At 37.0% G+C, this 13,034-nt stretch overlaps 1 protein-coding gene across 1 annotated transcript in view; it reads right to left on the bottom strand.

Moving 5' to 3' along the window:
* Positions 1-12,182, bottom strand: part of BTBD8 (BTB (POZ) domain containing 8) — a gene marked incomplete at its 3' end in the record, with an annotated part of 19,324 nt that extends 7,142 nt beyond the window's left edge. The window contains exons 1-7 of the mRNA XM_010180313.1: positions 11,960-12,182; positions 10,965-11,082; positions 7,819-7,908; positions 5,646-5,726; positions 4,582-4,678; positions 3,445-3,533; positions 3,125-3,227 (exon numbers count right to left, since the gene is read on the bottom strand). Coding sequence (XP_010178615.1) covers positions 3,125-3,227; positions 3,445-3,533; positions 4,582-4,678; positions 5,646-5,726; positions 7,819-7,908; positions 10,965-11,082; positions 11,960-12,182 — 801 coding nt within the window. The remainder of the gene's footprint in view (positions 1-3,124; positions 3,228-3,444; positions 3,534-4,581; positions 4,679-5,645; positions 5,727-7,818; positions 7,909-10,964; positions 11,083-11,959) is intronic.
* Positions 12,183-13,034: the final 852 nt, after the last annotated feature.

Raw genomic sequence — 13,034 nt, 5'->3', positions numbered from 1 at the left:
CTGCTGAGATTAGAAAGTGAAGTTTTCAGTAGGTTTTATTGTATTGTTTCAACTGTGTGTCATTACACACCACAGTCCTGAACAAAGTAAGGCAAATGTTATCTGCAGAAACCAAGTAGAGAAAAATCTTTTAGGTCACTGAAAGATGTAATAAATTACTGAGTGAAATAGGTAAGTGAAGGTTTTAGGTGAGCGTGGATGGTCTTAGCATTAGGGGTGCATAAATACCCAAGCATCTTCATTGTTACGAATCCTTTTGCTTTAAATAAAGGAGTCAGACAACAAATATTTGTCCTCCCAGATGGAGTTTTAACTGAACTCACCCTCTTCATTGTCTAATGTTTCTCTAAGAAATGTAACTGTTATGTTTGCAGTTACATTTCAGACACGCAAACATACTTCCTAATATTTATTCCCCTGCTCTGTGCCTTTGGTTCTTTTGTGCGTTGCATCAGCACTGTACTTGAGGGCAACTTCTACTGGCTAATGCTTAAAAAGAACTCGCAATTTATTGTTATGTACATTAGAATGGATTGAAAGCTCTACTCACCATGACCTAGCAGGTCACTGATAAATTATGCAGTAAGACCAGTAACACTGGAGAAAGCAACAATTCAGATAAATATTTGACACAAAACACCCTCCTGTAAATTCAGATTATGCGAAGTAGAAAGCAGGGAGGATTTTCTTCATGTGTATTGCAGCTAAAACAAAATCTGGCCAGCCATTGTTCCATTTTTAAATTATTTTACTCATCTGTGGGCAAAACCAGTTTCCATGCATATACAGTAAATTAAGGATTAATATATGCTTATGGTTTGGTCTTGCTCCCACTGGACTCAGTTACAAGCTTTTTGAATTGCCCAGAATTCAGCCCCTGCTCACACAAGGCAATAAGCATTTACTCCCATTAGGCACTTCCAGTGAAATATAAAATGCGCTCACTGACTTCTAATTAAATCAGCACTTTGCAGGAGTGGCTCTAACTGAATTTTACTTCTCTTGTTGTGTTTTTATTTCCTAACCATTTTAAAGTGGGGTCCACTTTACTTGTCTAAAAAAAACATTACTTTTCTTGAGATACGAGGAATAGGTGCCTGAACAGCGTTTTAAACTGCACTCCCATTTGAAGGTTTCTGTGTTCATCATCACAGGGCCTTCCCAGAGATTTTCTATCAGCAATCTCCCTCCCTTTGCATCTTTTCTATCTCTGAAAGGCTGCCCCACACTTTTACATTTCCAAGGCTGGTAAATGAAAGGATCAGTAGAGTCATACTATTTAACTGGGTGTAATTGTTAAACGGTTTTACACCAGAGAACTGCTGCAGGAAAGAGAATCATAAAACATGAGGTAGCCCCCTTCAAAATTAATGTTAGACCTTTTCTTCTTTCTCCCTCAAGCAGCCTTAAGCATTTTTGTACGTTGTGAGAAACTCCACTGGGAATTCCACAGGTTTTTGGACTGAGTGTCTTAAGAGCTCAGAGTTAAATGACCGCTCATCAGAACTGTTCTGTGGGCAGAAGAGGCTTAATGCTTTATATTTTAATTTTGCAATTGAAAAAGCTTTCTAGGCATCAGTCCATAAAATACCAGTGAATTTAGCGAAGACCCACCAACAAAAATTTTAAATCAATAAAATGGGAACCTAAACACCCTTTAGTCCAGACTAAATCTGGACTGATCTATAATCCTGAAAACCTTACTTCAAACTTCTAAAATATTTATACAATATATGACATACAAAGCTATGTGTATTCTAGGAACAACTGAGTATACTGATCTGGTATGATGGGAGAACACCTAGTATCTTAACAGCTATAGCTACTATCTTTATTCTGTAAGAAATTACACATTTTGGTAGAAGGACTGTTTGTTTTTTGTAACTGTGGATACTCTCAAGCTTCTCTTGGTACAGCTACACAGCTCTGAAATCTCTTGTTTTTCAGGCTTTCACTGGAACACGCAGTAGCAGCCACCACTCGGAGCTGTCCTGCTGGCCTCAGCACTGAATGGGGGTAAGTACTCCATCAAAGAAATGCTCAGAAAAAAAACAGTCCCAAGAAGCCTTCACAGCCCCTGCAGTGAGGGGCAGTTCTTGGCCAGAATTGTTTAAGAGTGCATTCTCCTGAACTCACGTATGTTTGGCAGCATGGGTAGCCATACCTGAGCTGTTTAGATTGGGTAACAACAGTAACAGAGATACAGGGACAAGGACTTCAACATGAACATACAAATCATCATATACTTAGCTGTATGGTGTGTGCTAGAGCCAAAATCATCCTGTGACTGTTACCTGAGATAGCTAGATTAAACTTTGTATATGCCAGTCCACATTACTGTCACATACATATGCAATCATGCTTGGCAACAGATTATGTTTAGCTCCTCTACCTACTCTGTTACAGTCCTGTGTATTTACAGGCTAATTACTGGACCAAATTCCTGTTAACAGGTCTAGTTCAAATCAGTTGCTTTTAAGTCAGCTCTGAGGGCAGTCTTATACAGAAGCACAATTAGAAATTATTTAAGTTTAGGCAGATCTAAATTGGAACAACGTAAATGTGTGCCACAAAAAAATTAATGCTGAGCTTTGAAAGGACCAATTCAGTAAAGTTATCTGAGAAGCAGAAGATATGTATGCTATACTGTTACTTTATTTTTGAAAAGTCAGCTTGCTTGTAAACAAATGGCTGTGATCACTGATAGGCAGTGATCACCTGGAGTCTGGGGAAAACAAAGTACACTTTTTTCCAAATGCGAATGCAGGCAAAGAGGAAAAGGCCATCACAAACAAAGTGTGCTGCCATCTAATGTAGCTGTTCCTCACTGTCTGAATGCACAATGCTGTGCTCTGATGTCACAGCTGAGGTTCATAAACCAAGTGTTTTATTGCTATGCTGGGCTTGGATGCAATTATCACCAGACTGGGTGTCATGAAGCATAACAACAGCTGCACATCAAAGTCTGGTTTTAAACTTATTTTAATGGGAACTTTTACATATTATAACTGTTCCATAGACTTAAAATACCTTATTTATTTTATCTTAAATTACATTGCACAGCTAAATAAGGAGAAAATTTACACTGCTGTATTTTTATATCAACTTCATATATACTACTTACCAAAGAGTTAATCAACATAACAAGACAGTTGTTCTGAAGTTCAGTAGGTAAACTGGCAAAGCTTCTCTCTGAGAAACATTTTGCAAAATGTTTTACTACCCATCTGTTGAAAAAAGAGCCTTTCTTAAGTAAGGAGGATGGAAAAAGTTCTGTCTTCACTTGTTAGCATCAGTGATACTTCTAAACTATTGTTAAGAAAAAAGGTTTAAAATGTGAACATTTTATAGGCCAAAATAAACCCAATCTCACAAAGTAAAACAATTTCAACAGAAAACAGAGAAATGGAAAACATAAAGCATAATTTGTTTTATTATACTTACTTCATGCAAGCAGCATAGAGGTTTTCCACTCCCAATGAATGAGCAATAGCCATGCATTCTAGTACAGGTTGCTGTTTTCCAGGAACAGGCTAGAGTTGTTAGCAAATTATCACAATTATTGTACATTCTGACTTACAGAAACTGTACAGAAGTACAAAGTCTTCAGTTCAAGTGGAAGTATTGTTAGCTACCATGGTATTTGTTTGCCTTTATGCAGTATAGGGAAGTCATCTGCTTCCACACGACAGTCAAGTAGTATTCAGCCTAGTTGAGCATGAAAAAGCTCAACTCTAAGCAGCTGTTTTTTAAACTAATTTTAATTGAACAGAAATATTTTCTAAATATGTGCCCATGAAATCTGACATGCAAATACACAGTATTTCCATATTCCTATTAAGAACAATTATGTACACAATGGAATATATTAAATTATACTCCATGCACATCACAGAATCCCAGAACGTTAGGGATTGGAAGGGACCTCCAAAGCTCATCCAGTCCAATCCCCCTGCCGGAGCAGGAACACCCAGATGAGGTTACACAGGAAGGCGTCCAGGCGGGTTTTGAATGTCTGCAGAGAAGGAGACTCCACAACCTCTCTGGGCAGCCTGGGCCAGGGCTCTGTCACCCTCACTGAGAAGAAGTTTCTTCTCCAATTTAAGTGGAACCTCCTGTGTTCCAGTTTGTGTCCGTTACCCCTTGTCCTATCATTGTTTGTCACCGAGAAGAGCCTGGCTCCATCCTCGTGACACTCACCCTTTAAATATTTATAAACACGAATGAGGTCTCCCCTCAGTCTCCTCTTCTGCAAACTAAAGAGACCCAGCTCCCTCAGCCTTTCCGCATAAGGGAGATGCTCCACTCCCTTATATATTGAATTGATCATGTGGAATACTGCTTTTCATCAGTTGTGGCTTACAAGCTTCTATAAATAGGTAGATGGCTACCACAAGCCTTACTCCTATCATCAATCCCAGTGAACTGAGCAGATTTACACTTAATAATAGGGTCTGTTGCCTTCAGCTAACTCCTTGACCACATATTTGTTAAGTACCTCAGCAATATGATATGTAAGTAATAGAATGAAAATTCTTCTTAGGCTTTACAGTTCACAAAGCAGCACGAGAAGTGACATACCTTTTGGAAAAAATGGCAGTAATCTCTTTTCAAAACGTAGATTGCTACTTCTTTCAGCCCATCCAGCCCATACATATCTGCAATGCCCAACATGCGACTAAGGAGAAAGCAGTAGTAACAGGAATCAAAAATAATTTCCATAATGCATTTTCCTTAGAAGACAATTTACATGCTAATTTCATCTCTTTGTTCAGACAGAATTCACTGCAGAAATAGACTAATAACCAAGTGTGAAACTTGACAAAGAATAATCTTCAAACAGGAAGATGTATTGACTTAATAATAATCACCCAACCGCCAGGTCCAGTCTATAGAAAAGTAAATCGCAGCCATTAGCTGAGAAACTGTTTAGAAGACTCTCAGTTTCTCTATTTCTGATATTTCTGTATCAATTGATGACCTAATCATTGCATTGGGGCATATTATAAACGAATCCATATTGTTATTTTAGATAGATAAGCTTTGAACTACAATTTCTAACGTTGAGAAATTGTAGTGTTTTAATATTTAGTGGCAGAGTTCAACAGCTAATAAATAAATGGTTTCAGGGAATAATTCACACAGTTCAGAACTTAATTCGCTGATTCAGGATTGTGTATAAAACTGTGATTAAAAACTATCCCAGAAAAAAATGCCAACATTTGCACTGGTTGCTATGTACCACCTTTTATGGATCTAAGGCTAACTACTTAGCCTTCACATCAGTTGAAATCTTTATTTAAAAATGAATTCCAAGTACATAATCACATGCTGTACATATTATTCTGAAAACAAAAAGGAAGGTGGGAATTCTTTTGGCATAAACCATGCTCCTGTTTTTCACTCTCCTTGTACAGTATTCCAAAAATGTCTGGCCTACCTTTTCCAGTAGCTGCCGAATAAACAAGAGTTCTTCAACAGCTTTATTTTTAGCATCTCCTCAAGTATGTTTAGGTGTAATGATCATTATATTTGACATCTTTGTCTTACTTATACTACACAAAGAATTTTACTCTTGACTTTTAACTGAGAAAATACAGAACAAGCACAGACTCCAATTGAAAATAATGAAAGTCGACATATACCCAACATCAACTTTGTCTGGGAAGTCCAGAATACCTCCATATATAAAATGCAAGATGACACTCATTTCTATGTGGCTTATGCTGTAAAAAAGAAAGAAAAAATAACAAATAGAGACACATCGGGAATAAAGCCCACCACATTTCATAGCCAAAGGAAGTTGGTCCAAAGGCTGATACATCATCCAGCCATTCTGTGAACGGAAGGCAAATGGTCTCATAAAATTAAAGCTGTTTTCAAGATTACTGCAATGTAAATATCTAAATATTTTGGGTGAATTTTGCTACTCAATAGTCTTGCTGAAACTCTGTAATACTTTAAATCTTTGAAATTAAGTCGTAAGCAGTCTAATACCTAGATTGTTTACACTGGTAATATGCAGAAAGGCTCTCTTTCTCACCCCCAAGCTCTTTACTAGTAGAAACTCTTATTAATCAACTATATATTTAACAAGGCTTAATAATAATTATTTTTAATACTTAAATTTAGGAACATATTTAAGCTTTTCCCACAATAAAAATATATAGTAGGTTTGCTACAATGCTAATTACAAATGTTGCCTCAAAATACTTAGAAAAAAAGTGTTTACGCCTAGATTCAGGTTAAGAAATACAGACTTTCTATACAGGGCTGTGTTTGCATCTTCGTATCATCCCAGGGAAAGGCACAGCCTGTTTATTTTAAACGGTGGACGTGATCTCCTAAACTGTACATTATTGTACTTAAGTACGTGTGTCTGTGTGCGTAGTTTAATCTTCAGAACACATGAGTTTACATTACTGTAAGTGGAATACAGGAATGCAGATTGAACCCTTTGAAACATTAGCCATGTTTAAGCAACAGAGAGCGATGACTAAAAATAAAAGGAAAAAAAAGGTTGCAACATGTTTAGAAGCAAAACCAACACAGTTGCCTCTCTATGAATTAGCAGTACATGATAGCCATAAAATCAGCAAGAAAGGGTTTCCTCACAGTCTTGCCAGCTGTTATCTTAGGCAGAATTTTCATTATTTCAGAATAAGCCATATGTACTCCGCAAGTGTTTAAAAAGACAGCATGGCAATCTGCACCAAGCAGAAAACTGAACTAGAAAAAGTAAAATAAATAAACGATTCTTAGTAACAGAAATTATCAGTATATACTCATCTAAAGATTAAGTACTTCTCAGGAGAAAGCCTCTACTGAAAAATAGGGATGAAAATGTCTTAGCCATAGAGAAATCAGCTGGATGGAGTGAAGTGTAAATGCCAGGGTAAATGTTGACTATCAGCCTCTAAAACATACTCTGTATAGCATAACAGATCAGGACTCAAATAAGGTATATGGTTTTATAAGGATTAGGAAGGTATAACCAAATCAACAGATAAGATTGCTTCAAAATCAGGAAGGTTGGACAAAATTATGAGAAAGTATCATTTGGCCAAGCAATTTTATATTAACACAAAGCAATTATATTTTGCAACACTGTAAGGTACACAGCTCTTTCTGAAGAAAGCCGAGTCAGCCAACATCGTGCCTGAACTAAAAAGCTAACATGTACAGGTATCAATATTTGCTTTTAAAGAAAATTTAATATATTTCAATTGATTTTTATGATACTGAAAAAACCTAACCTGGCAGTCCCCAGTTTATCTACAAAGTTTAAGTCTTCATCCTACACTGCCAGCTCCGCTATTTTCAGCTCTCACACAGGAAGCCACTGCGAACAAGCACACCAGAGAAAACTGGTATAGTGTATGATACTGAAATATCATTAATTGCCATTGTTTATTGGTCTTTACATTGTAAATATAGTCTTATTGTACAAACAGGTATGAAAATAAATGACACTGTTCAGACATTCACAATACTTTTTGTGACATGTACAACTTGAAGTGAGAAAAGAGAATTGTAAAATAGACTGTGAGTGCCAGAACGTACTCTACAAAAAAGGATGAGTACTCTTCTGATGATGAAAAAGACTTCTTCCCTGAACCATCTGACAATATTAACAAACACACTACACATGCTGTTTCATACTGAAGTCAAAACTACTCAGGAAATGTATGAGGTTGAAGAAAGGTGTCAAGGCAGATTAATCTTCAGTGCTTTATTCACAGCACAGTTGTTACATATTTGCAGTAACTTTAAATTGCCTACCTTTGCTCCCCCACGACTTGCAGAGGCAACACTTACCCTTGAAGAGTGACGTGCTCCTGGGAGCTTTCAGCCCAACTTCCACTCAGCATAGCAGCAAAATAACTAGATCTGGCACATAAAACGGCCCTGAGAGAGAAAAAGTAAACATCATTCCACTAGATACAAACATTTATTATGAGACTCTTTGATAACGTTGACTTAAATCTTTGCCCTTTATGCATTAAAGTGTCATTTGTATACTGCACACCTTTTCTTCAAGTATGTTTGGATTTTCAAAATATGCTAGGGAAAAAACAAACAGTACTCTCAAATTTTCAGTTAAAGCTTGTGTCTAGTAGGCCTTGACATTCACACAGAGGAAATCTATTATCACAAGTAGTTTCCCTTTACATGATATAAAATTGCAAATTTATTTCTTCTGTTTTACCAAACAACAGTAAGTAGCCTTGTTTATACAGCCTCATTTTAGCCAAATAACCATATCGTGAATATCTTACCTTCTTTTTATGCTACAAAATGTGTCTTTATTCAATAAAAAAAAGTATAAAACTTCTCCCATTCGAAATGGGCTGGCCACCTAACAGCACATCCTAAAAGCCAAACAAACTTGATACTAACATATGATACAACAACATGATGTGTCTTTCCAACACTATTTGTAGTGTTGGACTTATCAATTATTTCTGTTTAGACTTATTTCCCTTATATTTGTATATTAAAAAGGCATAACTGGCCATAAAGGGGCTAATTCCATTTACTGCTACTTCCATCAAAGCCAGTAAGAAACCCCAGACCATGGGTAGCTCAGTATCTCCACCAGTATCACAGTCTAGCAAAAACCAGAGGAGAAGACCTTTGCAACAGGAGCTTCTTAAGGTGGAAGGGCAAAAAGGAAGAGAAGAGAGTGGATGAAAACTGCTTTATGAATTCAGCCTTCCAGATTCATGCCAGTGATGGTGTTTAGCCTTTACATCTCTTTTCTGGACTACTGCAGCCGTAGATAATGTTCTCATACATACCATTATAATATTCTCATACATACCATTTTTTCCTGACGTTTACTAAGCATCCTATTATTTATAAAATTATTTTTTGTCATAGCTTTTTCTGCCACAGGAAGTATAAGTGTTATATTAGGCATGAGAATCCTTTCTTCTGCAAGTATTTGTTGGCTCTTAGAGTGCTTCAGAGCACTCATTTTGTGTAGGAAGAAGTAAGAAGAATGCTATTTATGGTCTCTTTTTCTAGTCATATATTCTGGAATCTCTCTTCCCTCCTCCTACTTCAAAAGTCTCAATATTTTAAATTAGGAACTTCTTGCTCCTTCCTCCTGTGATTCATCCAGCTATCATAATCATAATGAAGTCTTACAGAATGTTTTGTATCTCAGTGAAATGTCCCATGTAAATGGGTATCACATCACAACTCTGAATACACACACAATCTCGTTTTTTTAAGGCATGACAACGCAGTATCATGGAGATACAAAATACCCTGTCTCCAATTTTGTCATCCTCTCCCAAATGAATTTTAGTCGTGAACAGATGGACTAGGCTAGAACAGGCTAGACTGACTGCAGGGGCATAGCTGAAGTGGACGTATCAAAGACTCTTTTTACATAAGACAGCTACTCAGTAGAATGTGGACAAGTATGCATCACCTAAATATATATTGATAAAATTTTACCTTATAAAATACACGGAGATACCAAATGAATTTGAAGTAAATTGATCTGTGCTTTGCTCCTGTCCTGGTTTGTGCCACAAGTTTATTACTGACCAAACTGACTAGCTCCACCCAGAGCTCTGTAAGATTACATATGCATATGACCAATGCTTCATATTTGATATCTATAGATATCAACAACAACTTGGCAATTCTCTGGAGAGCTGCAGGTCACGCAGTGAGGTCTATTGGAAGTTCATGCCACTTCACAAGGAAGTAAGGAATACTGAGATAGGTGAGTGGGAGAAGGGAGGGACTTAAACTGTCTCCTGTTTGAGAACTTAAAAAACCTCATTATACTAAATAAATCATACTGGTGCTTTCACAATTATACCCAAAGTTGGATTTCCTTTATTCGTTACCATTCACATGATGCAGTACTAAAACAAGCAAATCTTGTGCCTGTTTCAGAACATACTCGCTTTATCTAAGATTTACTGCCTTTTTTTTGATGCTGGTTAGACCAGATACGTCGCTTCAGGCAGTAAGTGGCCTGAATTAAACTCTGCTGATGGAAATCCGTCGAATTTCTTGCTGCATTCAAATACTTATTTCTCAAAAGTTATGGACCTGAGAATATGCCTGCTTATAGCGTAGACTAGAAGAAAACATGCCTACCTATACCACAGTCTGGTAATTTAGTATATACCTTAATTCTACTGTTCAAAAAAATAAAATACACCCCCCCATTATGGCATCTCTTCTGTAAAGGTGTTATTTGTAACGTCAGTAATGTCCCACACTGGTTTTGTACTAGAAGTAGCAGACGTTTTTTATAATTGCTCTCAGTTATATATACACTCAAAGGAACAAAATATGGGCTAATTAGCTATCTCAAATGCAAATGGACTCTTATCTAAGGTACAAGAAGTGGAACTGATGCTTTAATTTGCTTTCCCAAGCTACAGAAGTCCAAGAAGCCAGAGTTCTTAAATGGTCTTGGACTTTAGAGCTAATAAAGGGTGCTGACAGTCTTTACATCTACATGACTAAAGTCATGAAAGTAAAATCAGACTCTGTATGCACAGATTCTAAAATCTATTCTACATAATTACTACTCCAGAAATCTTCTTCCTCTATGGTAATTTAATTCAGCATTAATAGCTGAATAGTTTATTAATAGACTTGCTATTTTCGTCAAAGAGCACAGATTATTTTAAAAAGGTTAGCAAAGAAAATCTACACGGTATTTATACACAAGTATTTATATACTCGTGTGAGTTTACAATGGCAGTCTCAGAAGTGCTAAAAATGCAATTGTTGTCATCAGTTGCCATTAATAAGATAAATACTTTTCATTAATATCGACGTATGGCCACTTCTCACGTGAGACCTAAAAACTGTACCAGTTCACAGCGAGGTAACACCACCAGCAATAACTTACCATATACGGTACCAGCAGTGCTTTATACCAGAAGGATTTCAGTTGCAAAACTCTACAGTAAATACTTCCATACCTGTGAGCTTGAAAATCTTTGCCTTCTACGCAAATAGTAATATCTGGACAAGAGCATTTCTTGTAGAGCATCATTAAGTCTTCTCCTAACGCAGATGCAGTTTCCAGTTTGGAATTACCTGCAGATAGGAAGAAACAGCTATTTTCACTTTGTGTAGGCTAGACTACTGACAGTATAGACAACTTAAAATGCTTGAAAAGAAGAGTATGACATAATGAAAATATTTCATATTGCATATTCAAGCCAGAATTTGCCCTGAAAGGTTTTTGAGACCTTGCATTTTACTTCTCATTTTGACTTGAGAGATTAGAAATTTGACCAATGCTTCATATTTGATATCTATGAAGTGCTACAGTTACTCTTTGCAAGACTACGTAGCCAGTTCACTTTTCCTACAGAGATCTGGTATCCTTGCATTAAAGAAAAGCAGACTACAGAAGTTCAGGGTCATGTAGTGCTACAGGCTTCTGCCTCAACAGATTTGTTGCTTGATCCTGTCTGACTGACACAGCTGCAGTAGCCAACACCTCTGGTGTAGGTGCAGTTACACATTTCCTCATGTTACTTATTTCATTCACAGTTGTAGTAGGGAAAATCTTGAAAGATTCCAAAATCCTCAAACAACAACAGTGGAACTGGGGTGAAAAGGAAAAGAATGGAGAGACACTGCTTTTGGCAGTCCCATGTGGGAAGGATTCAGGTTTGCTGCATTGCAGAGAAAAGATGAACAAGCCCGGTGCCCGACGAGTCCTCTCAGATTTGTCACGCCCCACACTGGCTGAGAACCACTCCTGCCAAACTTCTGCAGCAATTCATTTCTTCAAAGCGTGAGAGAATGAGGTAGACCATGGCAAAGAACACCCATGTAAGCCGTGTTCTCACAATAGCTCTAACCTTTAACTGCATTTTTACATCTGTATAAATCTTTGGATAATCATTTAAAAGGAAAAAGACCCAACAAAACCAACCAACCAAAGGTACAGTTCCAAACCTACCTGCAGTATCTTTGTTGCTCTCTGCATCGACGGCTTCTTCAGGAATTTCCTCTTCAGTACAACGTGAACAAGCAACTTCTTTCTGCACAGCTCCACTCAGTCTATTCTGATTAACGGGTGTGCTTTCACCATCTCCAAGGCTGTTTACATCTGTTTGAGTGTTCTGAAGAGTAGCAGTGTTGTTTTCCTGTATTATTTTGGCTTCCAATGCTTTTTTCATCATAGCCTGCTCCTCAGCTTGAAGATTTTTATCAGATGAATATACAAGCCTAGAAGATGACAATAAATTTACTCCTGTGGTTTTGAATTGATCAAAAGGAAAAAATGACATCATTTTGTCTAACAAAGTTCATGAACATACACCAAAAACTGGCCTCTACAGTGCTTAATAAAACACTTTTTAAAATAGTGTCTCTGCAAAACTTATTTCTGCAATGCTTCTAAGAGCATAAACAAGCACTACAATTAAAATGTACTATCACGTTAAAAGAAACAAAGGTTTCTCACCCTCAATTTAGTTTTTCCATTAAAGAAACTTTTGTCTGCTCTTTATAATTCATCTACTCTAATTGTCTGCTGGTAAAAGCAGAAGCAAGCTGTATCAGTAATGACAGATCACTGATTTATAAATCTTAGTGTGTCCACGAAAAGGCATTTGATTGTCCTTTAAATTTACGAACCCAAAATACAAAAACATTCTAACAGCAAGGTTGTATGTATAAAAGCATGAGAAATTTGAGAGATATAAATTTTAATTTCAAAGGAAGTGCTTGAAAGCATGAAAATCTGCAGTTTGGATTACGCAAAAGCCTTCACTTTGCCCATGCAGTAATTCCAGCTTCCTACTTTCCCCATCTGTTTCACCAGCTTATTTTTGGCTCAAAATCTGGAAAGGCTAACAAAGCCCACAGTCTGTGACTGCAGAGATCTTATATTTATAGAAAGAAACTGCACTCCAGCAACTTAACAGAGCCTTAAGAAGTCGATGTGAACAAATACCATGGTTTATCAGTGGTTTCATACCATATAGATGAAGTTAGCAAAGTGAAACAGAAGAGCTACAGTCACTTTGGAT

The sequence above is a fragment of the Mesitornis unicolor genome, unplaced genomic scaffold, assembly GCF_000695765.1.
Source record: "Mesitornis unicolor isolate BGI_N332 unplaced genomic scaffold, ASM69576v1 scaffold52522, whole genome shotgun sequence".
In the NCBI taxonomy this organism is placed as follows: domain Eukaryota; kingdom Metazoa; phylum Chordata; class Aves; order Mesitornithiformes; family Mesitornithidae; genus Mesitornis; species Mesitornis unicolor.
The sequence above is the reverse complement of the archived record's forward strand: the minus strand, read 5'-3'. Positions and strand labels throughout refer to the sequence as shown.